The sequence below is a fragment of the Myotis myotis genome, unplaced genomic scaffold (genome assembly GCF_014108235.1).
Source record: "Myotis myotis isolate mMyoMyo1 unplaced genomic scaffold, mMyoMyo1.p scaffold_m19_p_6, whole genome shotgun sequence".
Classification (NCBI taxonomy): Eukaryota; Metazoa; Chordata; class Mammalia; order Chiroptera; family Vespertilionidae; genus Myotis; species Myotis myotis.
In genome coordinates, this window is record NW_023416368.1 from 92,738,421 (window position 1) to 92,750,998 (window position 12,578).

General features: G+C 45.7%; 2 protein-coding genes across 9 annotated transcripts in view; one reads left to right on the top strand and one right to left on the bottom strand.

Annotated features, from left to right (window-relative positions):
• The window catches only part of KCTD9 (potassium channel tetramerization domain containing 9), a 46,176-nt gene extending 44,447 nt beyond the window's left edge, over positions 1–1,729 (bottom strand). For 2 of the 8 annotated variants that reach the window (XM_036314687.1, XM_036314686.1), the window contains exon 1: positions 1,578–1,668. In XM_036314687.1, the coding sequence (XP_036170580.1) occupies positions 1,578–1,585 (8 nt within the window). In that variant the 5' untranslated portion in view covers positions 1,586–1,668. Of the gene's footprint in view, positions 1–1,577 lie in introns of all 8 variants that reach the window. The other 6 variants (XM_036314689.1, XM_036314688.1, XM_036314690.1 and 3 more) reach the window with 5 other exon arrangements.
• A 942-nt stretch (positions 1,730–2,671) lies between these two features.
• Positions 2,672–12,578, top strand: part of CDCA2 (cell division cycle associated 2) — a 68,726-nt gene continuing 58,819 nt past the window's right edge. The window contains 4 exon segments of the mRNA XM_036314684.1: positions 2,672–2,806; positions 3,513–3,573; positions 3,673–3,846; positions 6,032–6,186. Of these exon segments, the coding sequence (XP_036170577.1) occupies positions 3,513–3,573; positions 3,673–3,846; positions 6,032–6,186 (390 nt within the window). The 5' untranslated portion in view covers positions 2,672–2,806.

The following is a 12,578-nucleotide window of genomic DNA, read 5'->3' on the forward strand; positions in this document are numbered from 1 at the left end:
GGGCCTGCCCTCTGCCACCCGGGAGCAGGCCTAAGCCAGCAGGTCATTATCTCCCAAGTGGTCCCAGACTGCGCGAGAGGGCACAGGCCGGGCTGACGGACCCCCTTCTCCCCCCCCCCTCCCCAGTGCACAAATTTTTGTGCACCGGGCCTCTAGTTAAAGATAATATGGTAAGACTAACACAAGAAACTTACAGCGTAAATACCTGTGCTTGGTCTAAACATCTTATCTTTCACAGACTAACACAGCAGAGAGATTGGATGAAAAGGTGCATCAGAGGCCGTTTTTGAGGACATACTACAATTGTAACTTTGGAAATACTAAAGCTTTCTTCTAGTAATATAAGTTTTAGATTGTGAATGTAGTTAACAACAGACAAAACAGGTTGAGAAAAAGGTTAATAATGGTCAGTAATAATGTAAATCTTGGGAAGCATCTTTTAAGGCAGCATTTATGAAAATTCAGAAACTTGAATTTATGCCAGTTCTGTTGTATCTGGGTATTAAATCTCTAAGACCAGAACACAAAATCGCAGTCAACAAACTACAATGTGGTTCACATTTTTAGAGCATGTTTAAAACTGCAGAATAAGTTGGAAAATCATTTTTTTTTTTTTTTTTTTTACACCGTGGCACAATTACACTATTTAGAAATTTACAATGTCTCCAAATTATGCAGGAGACAAAGTGCTCTGGCCAGGAATACAGCGAAGCCAATTTACTTTTACCTTCGGCTTAGTTAGTTCTAAATGTCATTTAGCCGCACCATCATGTCTGCCTTGAACAGTCACATTTTCCAAAGCAGCCGGACAACTTTCCTGGGTGGGGCAAGAGCTGAGAAGGAAAAGGCTTCATTTTGGATTGCTCTGGCGCTGGAAAATATTTAGCACCACACCCTCCACAGAGGCCTAACGCAGAAAGGAGCAGCGTCCGGTCAGCCCCTGGGGCCGGTCACAGCCCCCCACCCAAACACGGTGAGACCAGAGCGCACAAGTTTGGCGGCGGCGGGGCTTGGGGCCCCTGAGAGCGAAGGAACCGTCAGGAAAATGTCCCTCCTTTCCGAGCCTCTATTAGACCTAGGATGCGAGCGCATCTCATGTATTCACTGATGGAGCTTTATTTTTTTACCCGATCCAGCCCGCATGCCACCACTGGAGCGGACCATTAGTCAGCACCAAGGTGGAAACGGGCGCCCGCGGGCCGGGTGCGGGCAGCGGGGTCTTCCGGGAGGAGGTGGGAAGGGGAGCATCGGCGCCCAGCGCTTGGGTGACAGCAGCCCTCCGTGCCCTCGGCCCCCCGGCCCCACACCGGGACTGGGGAACGATTAGGCACCGGCTGACCTGCGCGGGTCCGTGGGGCGGCCGGGGAGCCGAAGGGCAGGCTCGAGGTAGGAACCTGGGGGGCTGGGAGGAGGCTGCGGGGACCCGATTTTCACCTCCCAGACCCCCGCCACCCCGCGCACGCCCACCTCCCAGCCCTTGTCCCCAACTTCAGCCCTCTGCCCCGCGAGCCCGCGCCGCGCTCCGCCCCCCTGGCCCCCCGCAGCCCGGCGCGCCTCGCCGCCTCCGACTCCCTTACCTTTCCATTCCGGGGGCTGCCGTTAAGGAACAGGGTCACCCGCCTCATCGCGCTGACCCCGCCGGGTCCTGAGTGAGTCGCCACCCTCCCACCTGGCTCTCTCCCCACCTTCTTCTTCCCCCGCCCTTCCCCTCCCTCCACCCACTCGGACTCTCCCCCCTTCGCCACCTTCCTTCTCTTGTAGACACACACACGCGCACGCACTCTCCGTCCCACACCCCCGGGTTGGCCGGTCCTCCTGCCCACCCCACCCCGCCTCTGGGCGCTTCAGCCAGCCTGGGGCCCTTCCCCCAACCTCCCCAGAGTGGCTTTAAGCTCGACCAATCAACCGGCGGCGCCGGTCAGAAACCCGCCAATCATCACCTTGTACTGGGTGGGCTCATACTAACTCCGCCCCGGTGGAGGGACGAGAGCGCGGCTGCGGTCTGGCAGGGGAGGGTTCCCAGCCAATCAGAGCAGAACTTGGAGCCGGACCGCGGCTCCAAGCGTTAAGGAGCAGGCGCAAACCCAACATCAGGTAGACCTCATCTGCATACGGAGGTGGGGTTTGAGGGAAGTGGAGCGCTAAGAAGTGACTCGCAGGCACCGGCGCCGGCGGCTGTAACCCCGCCCTTCGCTCAACCCGCGGAGGAAACGGCTGCGGTCGGAGCTGGCTGATTGGGTTAGAACCACTCCATCGTTCTGTCAGGATTGGTCCAATGATTCTTTTCGAAGTTTGCAGCATCCAATCGAAAGACAGGAGGGGAGGCCCGAAGGGCTAACCGTAGGGTTCCTCCGCGAGACTCTCACGGTAAGTAGTCCCCACGGACACGGGGTAACAGGTGTTCCTTCTGCTCAGTGAGTCCCCCGCAGCTAGCGGTCGCTTCTCCCTGAAATCACGAACCCCCTCGTGTTCCCGGGACGGGGAAGTAGAGGCCTGGGAGGTTTCGGGGCGCGCGCGGACACCGCGGGTGGCGGCGGCGCAGAGGTTTCCGGAGTAACGTTGGTGAGCCGCGGGGCGGGGCGGGCGATTTGAATCCGGAGGCGGGCGGCGGCCGCGCGGAGCTGAAGACTGGATTCCGCGGGCGACGGGTCGCGGTGGTCGGTGGCCCGGGACGCGGCAGTCGTCCAGGCTGCTGGCTCTCGAGCGAGCCCTGCAGGACGGAAGAGCCGAGGTTTAGAAGGCAAGGCCGCCGCGACCCTCTCGTGCTGCGGCGCGTCCACGGGACCCCGGGCGAGAGGGGCCAGAGGTAGGGTCTGGCTTTCAGGTGTCGTACACGGCCGTGCTGCGTCTCAGGAGTGTCGTCTCCTTACCCTGCCCCACGGAGACAGTGGTTCTCCTGCGACCCGGGCTGGTTCAACCCTCGTGCTTTTCAAAATGCAGATTTCTGGGGCCCAGCCCGACCCTCTGATTTAGAATTTCCGGGATTCCACGAAGCTGGGCCTTTCGCAGGGGACGCAGATGACTCAGATGTTCGCTAAGATTGAGAAGCCAGGGCTATAGCAGCGATTGTCAACGTGTTTTTTTTTTAAATCTCATGGCACACATGAACTAATCACCAAAATTCTGTTGCGTACAAAAAATATGTATTTTTTGCCAATCTGACAGAATAATAGCTGTGATTTGGATTCATTCACACCAGACGGCTGTTGTGTTGGCTGTTATTTTTTTATTTGACAATCAGGGCCCCTGATGACACAGGAGTGCATGTTTTTAAACATTCTTGCAGAACACTGGTTGGAAATCAGGCCTACAGTATGTGGCTTGCTTTTTTTAAAAAAAACTTTTAAACAGTTTTTACCATTTCCTTCTAATTTGAGTTCCAAAAGTACTCTCCACATCTAATTTCATGCCAATGTAGATTGTATTAAGAGTTCAGTCTTGAATAAGGATCTTCATTAAATCACATTAATCTGGGGAATGGGAATCTTCTTTTTTCTCTTCTCTTTTTTTAGATGGATACCAATTCAAAAGACAGCGAGCCCTTTGAAACCAAGGAGCCTGCAGTTAATGCTGGTATGTAGTGATCCCTGGCCTCCTTGTGAAATTTAAGATTTAGGTATTTGCCTTGGTAATGAAGATTAATTAGCCCCCTCAACATCTTGTCTGTTTCAGGAAAGGCCTCTTTCCCTTTGGGAAATGGGAATCTTGTAACATCCCAGAAGCCTGCAGCTGAAGTGATTCCTAATCCTGGCACACCAGATAATTTCAAATCCCCTTTGGACTTCTCCACAGTAACTGTACAGCAATTGGGAATTACGCCTGAAAGCTTTGTAAAGAACTCTGCAGGTAAGAAGAGTATTTTAGTGCTTTTAAAGTTTAAAAATAACTGCAATATAACTCAATTTGTTCCCCTATCCTGTGTACCTTACTATTTTATGTATCTAAATTGATTGACTCTGAAAACGCGTTTGATCAGAGAGACTTCTGTGGACATGCACAGTTCATCCAGCATAGCAGGAGACCAGGGTCGGGGCCACCCAGCATGATTATGTTCCTAAGTCAGAGTTGTCCTTCCTGCGCAAACTGGAAAAGATTGTGTGTGTAGATCATGTTTTGACCCAACACATGTCATAGAGGAGTGTGTATACTATAAATAGTAAGACATTTTATGGTCACATATGACAAAAATAAGAGAAATTTGAAGAGCAAATAAGAAAATATTACATTGAATGATTGGAGTTTGCTTCTTTCAAAATCACAAACAGAAAATTGGCTCAAACTAATCTTCAAGGAGTAGAAGGAAAATTCCACTGTGAAGTCTGACTTAGATAAAGGAAAATATGGGAGAGGAATTAGATTTGAGAATAGCATTTAGAAATGGAAGGTAATGGGGGAGGTGAAAGTCAAAGGGCACTAGACTAATACCTGATTGAGACAAGACTGAAGTGGCACGCCATTCCAGGCTTTCTTCTCAAGAGCATCACTCTTAGGCCTGTAAAAATCTACATTTATTTTCTGTGCTTATGTATATGGCCAGAATTCAGGGTAGTGTGCCAAAAGTAGATAGATAGCTAAGAGAAACACCTTACCTTGAAGATCTGAGAACAGGAAAGTGCATGTGCCTAGGTGGAGATCATTACTTTCAGTCCATGGGGATTAGACTGGCTAATTCAGAAAGAGTTTTGGTCCAAAGCCAGTCATTACTCTGTGTGCTAAAATATGAAACAAAAGTGAGAACAATCAATTATAAATATATTCATACATTCGTTCCACACAGCTCTGTGTGTGTGTATCCTATATAATAAAAGGGTAATATGCAAATTGACTGAACGACAGAACGACCTGTTGCTATGATGCGTACTGACCACCAGGGGGGCAGATGGTTGATGCAGCAGCTGCCCCCTGGTGGTCAGTGCACTTCCACAGGGGGAGCGCTGTTCAGCCACAAGTGCCTGCTGCTCCTGCTCATCCCGGCCTCCCCGCGCCCAGTCAGTCCTGATTGGGAGAAGCTTGTGGCACTGCATCAGTGCTTGCAAGCCATGACCCATGCGTCTGGCATCCATCCCAAGTGGGGGGTGGGAGGGGTGGGACGCCCTTGTCGGCCTGGAATCTGAATCCATCCCATTGACGTTCATACTGGTTGTCGGGAGCCACCTGGTGGCCGCTTTTATATCGTTTCTTCCTTGTGGAGCGTCTAGGGAGGGGAAGAGGCCACAGTGCCCAAAGCCAACTTCCAGGAGGCCGGTGGCACTGCTGGGTTCGTGCTGGTGCCGCCAGTCTGTTGGTGCCTGGCTCGTTCTCCGGAGTTTGGACCTGCAGGACTACTGAGGGAGTGAGTGGCTGCCGTTGGGCTGGTGGGCCGCCGGGACGGGTCGGTCAGCTGAGTGGCGCTCCCGCTGTGGGAGCGCACTGACCACCAGGGGACAGCTCCTGCATTGAGCGTCTGCCCCCTGGTGGTCAATGCGCGTCATAGCGACCAGTCGACTGGTCGTTCAGTTGCTTAGGCTTTTATATATATAGATATGTATACATAATTTTTCTCTTTTTAAATCATCACCCGAGGATATTTTTCCATTGATTTTTAGAGAGAGAGTGGAATTGAAGGGGAGAGACAGAGCGAAAAACATCCATGTGAGAGACACATGGATTGGTTGCCTTTTGCACATGTCCAGATATGGGGCCAGGGATCGAGCCTGCAACTGTGGTACGTGACTGGAATCCAATCTGGGACTCTTTAATCCATGGGCTGGCGCTCTATCCACTGAACCAAACTGACTAGGGATCCATCCAACTATATTTAATAAATACCTCTGTGTACCTGGCACTGTTCCAGGACTATGGAATGAATCAATGGACAAAGCTTTTTATCCAAGTGATCATTTGTGAACAATTTTGCCTATACTCCTCTATTTAGATTTCTGTACCACTTGTTTATCATGTTGTCTCTCAGACTGGTATATCACAGATCTTCAGGGCATGAATACTGAGGATTGCCTTGTTTTGTTTCAATTTAAAAGAGTTTTCGTTATAGGAAAGTCATCATCCTGCCTTAAAAAATCCAGACGACGTTCTACAGTTGGTGTTCGGGGCTCTCCTGAAACAAACAATCTGATTCGTTTCATTGCTCAGCAGCGGAATTTAAAGAATGCAGAGAAGTCTCCTTTGACACAGGATTTCCCTTTTCCGGTATGATTTTCTTTAATTTCTGTCATGAATTCCAGGGAGAATGTTTTGCTTTCGTAACGTGTTTCTACCTTCCTGTTTTGGATCTGGAGAGATGGTAATTCTCTGTCTTATTGGAAGTGTGCATTTAATGTAAATGTTGAGCATGTAAATAGGTTTACAGTTGTTCATGTGGAAAATAATACAGTAATATAAATAATAAAAGAATAAATTGTTTTGCAACTGTAAACCTACTTTTGCCAACCCCTGTATTAAAAGTTATAAGATTCTGGATAGAAATGGCTTTCTAGAGGAGCTTTCTTTTTTATTTTGCAAATTTTTTTCTAGTTAATATCTATTTTTCTATAGTGAGGTGAAGCAGTGTTTTCCAACCTTTTTCTTTAGATACCTTATCTCTTAACTGTGTAACTTTTTTGTGACTATTTTATGTTGGCATATAGGGCAAGAGTTTTCAGGACAAAATGTATTTGGGATAACCTGTGGAAGGGAGTAAATTATTTGCCTTCTAATGGGGAACTATTCAGATATTTTTCCAGGTTTTTAGTAGAATAACAAAAGTCAAATAGTAGTACGAGTCTTGCTATGAATGACACAGTCCCCAGTTTATCCTTCTTAAAGGACAATTGCTTTTGCCTCTTGTGCTATTGGCCTTCCTATTTTAAAATGTACTTAAATTGCCCACTTCTTTATTTTTAATATTTTTTTTATTGATTTTTTACAGAGAGGAAGGGAGAGAGATAGAGAGTTAGAAACATCGACGAGAGAGAAACATCGATCAGCTGCCTCCTGCACATTTCCCACTGGAGATGTGCCCACAACCCAGGTACATGCCCTCGACCGGAATCGAACCTGGGACCTTTCCGTCCTCAGGCCGACGCTCTATCCACTGAGCCAAACCGGTTTTGGCGACTTCCTTATTTTTAGACAGTATGTGTGCGTAGGCCATATAGTGCAGTGCAGTAGTTCTCAAAGCTTGTCTGCAGACCCCTGGGGATCCCGGAGTTCCCTTCAAGATGTCAGAACTATTTTTTGTAAATGTTCTAAGATGCTGTTTGCCTTTTTCACTGTGTTGATGTTTACATCCATGCTGCAAAAGGAGTGCCGAGTAAAACTGATGGCACCAAGGTGTCACTTTATTCATCACTGACAAGCATTCACAAGAAATAGTAATAATGCCAGTTTCACTTAATATCCTGATGCAGCAATAAAAATTACACATTTTATTAATTCTCAGCCCTTAAATATTATGTGTGATGAAATGGGGAGCATGCATCAAGTATTTCCAAAGTACATACAGAAGTGTGGATGTTTTGAGGAAAATTAAGTTGATTATTTGAGCTCTGAGCTGGACTAAACACTTTTTTCATGGAACATAATTTTTATTTTAACAAATGACTGATAGACATCATGGTTAGTCAGACTTGGAGATGTGGCTGACATTTTCTCAAAAATGTATGTACCATTTAAAGCAAAAACTGAGATACTTCTTACCAATGAAAACATTTAAGTTTTCAAGAGAAAATTGGAATCTTGGAAAAAATTCACCACCATTAGCTTGATAACTTCCCAGTAGTTAGAGTTTTCTGATAGATCAGTGGATTTATTGAGTGTGATGTTTTGATATTGCATAATAAAATGTGTCAACATTGGAAATCTGCATAGATGAGTGAAGCCATATTTTCCAAATGACAGTGTATGCAAAATATACACTCAAATTGCAAGATAGACCCATAGATTATTTTTAAAAAATTTTCATTTTTAGAAAGAGAGGAAGGGGGGTAGAGAGAGAGAGAGAGAGAAATGAAAATTTTGCTTTCTCACATCTAGCCATAGTTTTCCCAGCATTCTCCCCTTTCCTGTTTCTTCCAATATAGTCTGTCAATTATTTTCTTTTTTCCTAGTGCCCTCTGTCTTCTTCCTGTTGGCTTGGTTGTCACTAGCTTTGTTGGATAGCTATTATTTTGTGACTTTTTTTCACCATCTGTGGTAATTCTCTTTTCCTCTCCAGTTTAAATTCCCTATTTCCTTGATTGAATATCTTTCTCTTGTCTTGCTTTACTACCTCATTTTTCTGGAACTTCTGCACAGCTGACAAAGTTTATTCTACCAGCGTATTGAGTTATAGGTTGTCTTAGTATAACAGAAACCTGGGTTGGACATATATTTTCCATCAATATTTTGAAGACATTGTTCTGTTGTATTTTAGCTTACAGAACTAAAGAATCCTGTTCATTTATTCAATCAACACATTTTTATTTTCTATCCTTTAAATGGCCTGCTTTTTAAAAAATTTAAGAAATAGTTAAAGTAAGTACTATATTAGTTTACAACCTAGTTAATCAGTTTTTATTTACCTACTGATGTAATAGTCTGACACCATACAAAATTATTGTGTTATTATTGACTACTAGAGGCCCAGTGCATGAAATTCGTGCACTGATAAGGGTCCCTAGCAGCTGCTGGCTGCCAGCCAGGGCCTCCCTCCCTTCCCCATGCCGGCCTGCCCCCTGGTTGAACTCCCGGACAAACTCCCAGTCGAGCGGACAATTTGCATACTATGCTTTTATTATATAGGATATTCCCCTATTCTGTACATTAAATCTCTGTGACTTGTAACTGGAAATTTGGAACTCTTAACTCTTCTTTACCTTTTTTGCTCATCCCCCAAACTCCTTCCCCTCTGGCAGCCATCAGTTTGATCTCTGTTTCCATGAGTCTGTTTTGCTTTGTTTGTTTGCTTTGTTTTTTTAATTCCACATATAAGTGAAATCATACGGTATTTGTTCTTCTCCATCTTATTTCATTTAGCATAATACTCCCTAGGTCAATGATGGCAAACCTTTTGAGCTCGGCGTGTTAGCATTTTGAAAATCCCTAACTTAACTCTGGTGCCGTGTCACATATAGAAATTTTTTGATATTTGCAACCATAGTAAAACAAAGACTTATATTTTTGATATTTATTTTATATATTTAAATGCCATTTAGCAAAGAAAAATCAACCAAAAAAATGAGTTCGCCTGTCACCTCTGACACGCGTGTCATAGGTTCGCCATCACTGCCCTAGGTCCATCCATGTTGTCCCAAATGGCAAGGTTTCATTCTTATGACTGAGTAACATTCCACTGTGTGTGTGTGTAGGCTGTTTCCATATTCGGCTATCTATCCTATATAATAAAAGCCTAATATGCAAATCAACCAAATGGCAGAATGACTGGTCAGCAGGGGTCGACAGCGTCAGGTCAGCCAAGGCAGGTGCCAGAGGGCAGAGGGAGGGGGTGGCGGTGACCAAGCCTCTAGTCGAATTTAATAAAAGAGAAACATGCAAATTGACTGTACCTCCACTATACCCACCAGTCACGCCCACCAGCCAATCAGGACCGAATATGCAAATTAACCCAACTAAGATAGTGGCAGCCATGGAGCTGGAGCCTGCAGGAGGCTTGTGTTGCCCCTGGCAATGGAGGAAGCCAAGCTTCCCGCCTGCCCTGAGCTCCACTCAAGGCTACAAAGTTTCAGTTATAGAAAATAAATAAATCCTAGATACCTGCTTCCAGCTGCCATGGCCTCCGCTCAAGGAGGGGCTGCTTCCAGCCCTACCAAGGCTACAAAGTTTCAATTATAGAAGATAAATAAATCCCAGATACCTGCTTCCAGCCCGCGGTCGTGGCCAACCTGCAAACAGCCATCAGCCCCTCACCCAGGCTGGCCAGGGACCCCAGTGGGGACCTCCACCCTGAAGGGGGTGTGACCAGCCTGAAAACAGCCCTCAGCCACTCACCCAGGCTGGCCACACCCCCATGGGGTGAGGGTCCCCGCTTGGGGGCTTGGCCAGCCTGCAAACTGCCATCATCCCCTCACTCAGGCTGGCCAGGCACCCCAGCGGGACCCCCACCCTGATCCGGGACACCCTTCAGGGCAAACCAGCTGTCCCCTACCCCTGCACCAGGCCTCTATCCTATATAATAAAAGGGTATATAATGTGCAAATTGACCCTAACAGCAGAACGACTGGGAATGACTGGTCACTATGATACATACTGACCACCAGGGGGCAGATGCTCAATGTAGGAGCTGCTCCCTGGTGGTCAGTGCGCTCCCACAGGGGCAGCTCTGCTCAGCCACAAGCCAGGCTGACGGCTGCCAGCACAGTGGTGCTGGCGGGAGCCTCCCGCCTCCTCAGCAGTGCTAAGGATGTTCGACTGCAGCCTAGGCCTGCTCCCTGCTGGCAAGTGGACATCCCCCAAGGGCTCCCGGTCTGCCAGAGGGATGTCTGACTGCCAGCCTAGGCTGTTCCCCTGGGGGAGCGGGCCTAAGCCAGCAGGTGGTCATCCCCCGAGGGGTCCCAGACTGCGAGAGGGCACAGGCTGGGCTGAGGGACCCCCCCGAGTGCACAAATTTTTGTGCACCGGGCCTATGGTATATATATAAAAGCCTAAGTGATCGGCCAACCGTCCAACGTGCTGGTAGTTATGATGCGCAATGACCACCAGTGGGTAAACGCTCAATGCAGGAGCTGCCGAGATGCGGTGACTTGGCAGCTGCAGTTCTTGGGTGATGCACCCGGAACCAGAGAGGAGGGAGCCCGATTCTGGGGTGCGTCACCCAAGAACCACCCTCTTGCAATCCAGGACCTCTTGGAGGATGTCAGAGAACTAGTTTTGGCCCGATCCCTGCAGGCCAGGCCAAGGGACCCGTGCACAAATCCGTGCACCTGGCCTCTAGTTGTAAATAATGCTGCAGTGAACATGGGGTATATATATCTTTTTGAGTAAGTGCTTTGTTTTCTTTGGATAAACCCAAATGTGACTTGCTGGGTCATATGGTAGTTCTGTTTTTAATTTTTTGAGGAAACTCCATAGTTTTTCCATAATGGCTGTACCAATTTACCTTTTCACCAACAGTATATGATGATTATTCCCTTTTCTCTACATCCTTGCCAACACTTATTGTCTTTGATGATAGACTGATGGGTGTGAGATGATATCTCATTGTGTTTTTGATTGGCATTTCCCCGATGATGAGTGATGTTGAGTACCTTTCTGTGTATCTGTTTATTTGGAAAAACATCTATTGAGATCTTCTGCCTATTTTTTAATTGTATTGTTTGTTCTTTTGCAATTTAGTTGTATGAGTCCTTTATATATTTTGGATATTAGCCCGTTATCACATATAGATTTGCAAATATTTCCTCCTATTTGGTAGATTGCCTTTTCATTTCATTCTTTTGAGATTTTTTTTTTTTATTTGCTATGAGAAACCTTTTTAGTTTGATGTAGTCCCACTTGTTTACTTTTTATGTTGTTGCCAAATCAGAAAGTCTGCCAAGACTAATGTCAGGGAGCTCACTGTCTGTATTTTCTTCTAGGAGTTCAATGTTTTCAGATTTTACTTTCAAGTCTTTAATCCATTTTGAGTTAATTTTTGTGTATGGTGGAAATTAGTGGTCCATTTTCATTCTTTTGTATTTGGCTGTTCATTTTTCCCAACATCATTTATTGAAGAGACCCTTTGTTCTTTGTATATTCTTTGCTTCATTGTCATAATAGACTGTCGATAGGTAGGTTTGGTTCTGGGCTCTCTATTCTTGTTTTATTGATTTTGTGTCTTTTTATGCCAATATCATACTGTTTAATTACTATAGCTTTGTAATATAGTTTGAAGTCAGAGAGTATGATGCCTCCAGCTTTGTTCTCTCTCAAGATTACTTTGACTATTTGGGGTCTTTTGTAGTTTCATACAAATTTTATGATTGCTCTATTGCTGTAGTGAATGTAATTGGAATATTTATGGGGATTATATTGAATTTATAGATTGCTTTGGATACTATGGACATTTTAGTAGTATTAATTCTTTCAATCCATGGGCACAAAATATCTTTCCATTTATTTGTGTTTTCATTAATATCTTAAAATTTTCAGTGTACAGATCTTTCACGTCCTTGGTTAAATTTGTTCCTAGGTATTTTTTTTAATGCAAATGCATTTGTTTTCTTAATTTCTCTTTCAGATTGTTATAAATATATAGAAATGCAACAGATTTTTGTATGTTAATTTTGTATTCTGCAGATTTACTGAATTCTGTTAATTCCAACAGTTTCTTGGTGTGGAGTCTTTGGTTTTATATATATATAAAATATACAAATAGTGACAGTTTTATTTCTTCCTTTCCAATTGGGATGCCTTTTATTTCTCTTTCTTGCTTAATTGCTACTTCTTAATCTTTCAGTGTTGAGGTTTTAGTATTGATCCTTCCCACTATGGATGATGGAAATCTAGCCCTCTTTCTTCCTCATACCTATTATCATACATACTAGAGGCCCAGCGCACAAAATCGTGTGTGGGTACGGTCCCTAGGCCTAGACTGTGATCAGGGCCATTTTCCCCAGCAGCCGGCC